Raw genomic sequence first — 5,115 nt, 5'->3', positions numbered from 1 at the left:
TGATCACTATTTAGCTCCCCACAAAAAAAGCCAAAATCTACAAAAATGTGAAACGATAGTGATCGAATGTTTCATCAACTCTTTTAAAATCATGTAATGCTATATGACACAATTTATAAAGGTATTCCCATTAAGATGGAAACTCTAATTTCTTATCAAGCAAATAGTGATATCAAAAACCTAAAAATAACTTGATTTGTCCATTTAATTTCAAGGACGGGTCGCTATCTGGAAATAGTTAAATAGGAAATAGTTAACCTCAATGCACGTCATATATATATATATAGGCACAGAAAGCATCATCATACAGTGCTGGGCAAAAAGCTATAAAAAGACCTGAAACGCACTGTCCACACTCCACCCTAATACAAACATTACCTCATAGTGCAAGCGATGAGATACCAAGGGTAAAAAAAAAAAAGATACTTTTAGCATTTATTGCTTGATTACAGAAAGTAAATACTTTAAGTTATTAGAGGCTACTTTCTGCGATTGTCACTCTGGTAAGTACCTTGCTTTATGGTCAACATGATGAAAGAACAAGACTCAAGATTAGATTCAAATTCACCTCTACTTTTGCATCAGCAAAAAGCCCACTTACGCAAGTCCTTCAACTCTGTCTGTTGAGCTAATAAAATACGCGTTTATCACACAAGATACGGTGTGTAAAATGTCCATGTATGACACGTCACAATATAAATAAATCCATACGTCCAAACACACTGATATCAGCATTTTTATTGTTTTTCCTAATCAATAATAAAGTCAAAATGGACAGGTATAGCCCTGTGTATCAGATCACAAGAATCTGTAATAAAATAAGACAGGAGAGTAAAAGATAATTAGCTACAAATTTGGCATGGTGACAAAAAGGGGGCGAAAAAAAATTCAAAAATGTACATGCAAAAAAAAAACAACATCAAGGGAGAGGAAAATAATGTAGTGTTATTAACTGTGTGTAAACAAAATAAATATTTTCAGGAATATACAGCAAGGAGCCCCCCCCCCCCCCCCAAAAAAAAAGTGTCAAGAGAACTTTATGGTGGCAACCACTGACAGATTGATGGCTGGCATATGATCTCAATCGAGGCTTAACAGTGTCTGAGGGGGCTTTACACATTGAACCAGAAATCATCAAACTTCAACTGTGCTCCACAGCAAATCATAAAACAAAATAATGAACATTACTGCAGGGCATGGGATGAGTTCAAAACACAAGTAGGCTGATAGGCTGTGCACAATCTGCATGTGATGCATAAACTTTGATTTGAATTCATAGCATCTTTGGATCTCCTGTCCTTACAGTTATTGAAACAATACAAAGTGAGCAACTTCAAGAACCTTTTGTGTTAAGAATTACACTGTACGCACGCTCCAGACATCAGTGCCTTTGCCATTAGGCTTTGTTTTCAGAAAATTGTCTCCCACGAGGAAAAAAGCAATTCCGGAATGAAAACAAAAAATGATGGTGAGGGGACTATTTGAGGCGTTTCTTAGCGGTAGCCACGTCAGTCATGCTACATAAAGTCAATCTTTGATATCCCTGCTTCGGTCACCAGTGATAAGAGGTATAAAATCATCAGCTTTAATGATTTCATTTTAGTCAAGTCATCACACTCATCAATGATATTATTACTACAATGTGAACGGAGTACCTCAACATTTCTAAATAAGTCCTAGTGGTCTGTTTGTGTTCCCCAAGAGACGGGCGCCTGTCAAACAATCTTCCATGTGGTTCTGTCCTTTTAGGTATTGGTAGGTACAAAAGGAGTAAAACACATGAAAGGAAGAACAACATTAGATGACAGTAATTCAAGGACAGTGTAACAGCAGCCAACAGCGCTGATGGAAGACACGATTATTGATCGTAAAAAAAAAAATACAATAATACTTGTACAGTACAAAATCAAATGTATAAAAATGTAGTTCAAGGTAATACTTTGCCCTGCATGCACACTGCAATAAGTTGGCTGAATTCCTTTTGGACTGTAAGTCAGTATATTTAGGACCTATGCTATATAAATTACTAAGAGCAGGACATTTTACAAGTTGCCTCTGGTAAAAGGCCTGAGAAAAAAAAAAAAAACGGTAATCGGTACAACAGGGGCCATTTCAACACATAGCACATTTTCAAAACCAATACTTTTGAAATAAAAAAGAAAACAAAATGGACAAAAAAAACAAAACAAAAAATCCCCCTCTATAACCTGCCCTACATCCATGAGAATCTGGGAATAAAAGACAAAAAAAAGACACCCTATGCTCCCACCCCGAGGAAAGCCCACCCTTAATTCCAGCAAACACGTCCCATTGAAACTAAAGTTTTCCATCAGAAAGACCTTATCACTGGTCTTTTTGACATAACCTACACTTACTAAAATAACAGCCGCCCCTTTTCTGTCTACTGCCCCCTTTTAAAAACAGCATGTCAGTTGCACAGCTCACATACTGTGTGATCATCAGCCTGGGTAGTTTCATTCACCATGTAAAATAAACAGGTTAAAAAAGTGCTAGATGGGATTCTTTCTGACAAAGAAGGTAAAGCAGGAGGGGACAGAGGGAGAAAGGGATGAGCAAGCCAGACAGGCACAGAAAAATCCCATGATCTGGCCTGTGCCAAGAGGCACTTACACGCTCGCATGCAGCGCCCTCTAGTGTATAGCCCTTGGCTTCGCAATCCAAGGGAAAAAAGAGGGACAGAATGAAGGGGCTGTTGTGTGCTGTCAGTCACAGGCCTCCCTTCACATACTCAATCCCTCTTTATCTCCCTCCAAGTCACCTGACAGTCTCAAGAAAGAGTATATGTTATTTTACATACAGATATTCTTATAAATATATATTCATATATATATGGCCCTTACTGAAAGAGAATGTGAGCATTTCACATTGAGAAAAGTACCATAATCTCTATACAGCTAAGTGGAAAGTGGTGTCAGTGTAATTTAGCAGGCAGCGCTTCTGTCTTCTACTTGTCGCACTCATTCAGAAGAATAAAAATAAAAAAAGCTCCTGAAAAAGCTCTGTATTTGCAAAACGTCTGCCTCTTCAATGAATGCTTGCTACCCCCTCTTATAGATTTGCCGTCCACACATTTTCCTGAGTAATACTTGAATCATTGTAACAGACGATTTCAGTTCTGGGTGACTCCCTGCCATTGCAATTTCGTAGTTATTTTTACATGCTTGTGAAGTCAATTACTAAAATGTGAGTGACTTTTGGAAAAAGTAAACAACTATTTTCACTTTTTTTTTCCATCTATTGATTAACAGACTAGAACTAAAAGTATGCTGAGAATAAAAAAAAAAGCGGGGGGGAGACAATGGTGAAAAATGCATCACAGGCCAAAGGAGAGAGAAATTTCATATGAACATAATGGCAGTAAGAAAAACATTACTTAAAAGCATTACAATTTCATTAAAGTAGGAGAACTAAATAACAATAACAATATTAATAATAACAATAATAATAACAACAACAACAACAACAACAATAATAATACAAAATAAAGACAGCATGACAAAATAAAAATAGGGAACCTCCATCTGAGCATCTAGGCACAGGAGCCCATTCACCTGTAGCTTTGGCTTGTTGGGGTTTTGGAGCCACTGCTGACTGGGTCGCTGGCATCAGCCAAGAGACTGCTATACCCTGAGAATTCGGAGACTGATGTCTGTAAGCGGTGATTTACCTCTCCCCCCGAGTCACTGCTGAAGGCCAGGGGCACTCGGCCCCCTTTAAACTGTGCCCCAAAAGCCTGGGCAAAGTTTTCAATCTGATAAGAAGCCTTGGCTGGGTCCAGGGTGGCCAGGTCCTGGGAAGAAGCCAGAGTGAATCCTCCAGTGGTGGCTGCGGCTCCATTTTTCGGCCCTTGCGGTTCTTTTGGACCGCCCTGGTCGGGAGGCTGAGGTGCGATCTGGTAGGCGTTGGGGGTGTGTGGAGGCGGCGGAGGGGGGGTGTGCTGCTTGTCCAGCTGTTCGGTGAGCTCCTGGGAAGGTGTGAGCTGCTGGGTGTGCGCAGACTGCTCCAGGCTGCTCATGTGGAAGCCCGTTGGAGGAGATGATCCCTCTAGGAGACCAAAGTGAGACTTTGGCACAGACGAAAGGGAGGGCGAAGATGAGACTGGTTGTGAGAACGAGTACTCGAGAGGTGAGGAAGTATACACATGCTTGTCTGACAAAAGTGGGCTAGGCCCAGGAAATGATCCTGTGGTAGTCACGGCAGAACCATGACTGGGACCCAATGGGAAGTTTAAGTTGTGACTGGTTCGCTCTAGTGCCTGAAGAAGAAAACGCGAGTACTCGTGCATGATTACGGCTTTGTCGCCACTGTTGGGACTTGACGGGGAGCCCTCAGGTCCCAATGGGTCTGCGGCATCCGTGCCGGCTGGCTGGAGCTCCACGTGATGGGGATCGGTGATATCAAAAGTCATGTCATGCTTGTGAGCATAGTGGTCCAACAAGCTCTGGAGAACCTCATCTGGGATTCCAGACTTGTCCTGCTTTATATCTCCCAGAGGGGACGAGTCCAGAAGGCCTAGCGTGACGTCACCATCTAGAACCCCAGAAACGACACCCTGAATGACCGTCGGTTGCGACTGCAGATGACTGATGCCTACGTCATACTCTGAAGCTCCAGAACCCGCACTGCCATTGTTTGTCACATTGAGGTATCGCCTCTTCTTCAAAAACTGCATGGCATCGTCATAGTTACTGCTGCTGTGACCAACTTTGGCCCCTGGACCTGGAAGAAGTCCAAGGCCTTCCAAGCCTCCTCCCGTAGGCAACTCCATGCCTCCTGGTTTGGATTGATCCATGTGGTGAGCATTCTTCTCCAGGGACTTCCTATTCCCCTTCTTGAAGGCCATCTTGGGAGCCCGGCCATGTTCGCCATGCATACTGGGGCCCGGCTGGACTGAAGATGACGTTGTTGAGACCCCGTGGTTCACAGCTGAGCTGAAGTCATGCACCCCGTAACCATCCGCCCCCTGTCTATGCGTCACCCCCAAAGGCCCGGATGACTTCTTACGTTTGCGTTCACTCCCCTCACCAGCGTTTTTTGACTTGCCCCGTTTGCGGCCAGGCGTGGCCACATTTCCCTGAGAGATTCCGTAGCTGC

At 42.7% G+C, this 5,115-nt stretch overlaps 1 protein-coding gene across 2 annotated transcripts in view; it reads right to left on the bottom strand.

Moving 5' to 3' along the window:
* Nucleotides 1-723: 723 nt before the first annotated feature.
* znf281a (zinc finger protein 281a) overlaps nt 724-5,115 on the bottom strand; it is a 14,969-nt gene continuing 10,577 nt past the window's right edge. For both annotated transcript variants that reach the window (XM_082174931.1, XM_082174932.1), the window contains one exon: nt 724-5,115. This exon is cut by the window's right edge and continues 115 nt beyond it. In XM_082174931.1, the coding sequence (XP_082031057.1) occupies nt 3,569-5,115 (1,547 nt within the window). In that variant the 3' untranslated portion in view covers nt 724-3,568.

This window comes from Leuciscus leuciscus (assembly GCF_965113295.1).
Source record: "Leuciscus leuciscus genome assembly, chromosome: 1".
NCBI classification, from domain to species: Eukaryota; Metazoa; Chordata; class Actinopteri; order Cypriniformes; family Leuciscidae; genus Leuciscus; species Leuciscus leuciscus.
The sequence above is the reverse complement of the archived record's forward strand: the minus strand, read 5'-3'. Positions and strand labels throughout refer to the sequence as shown.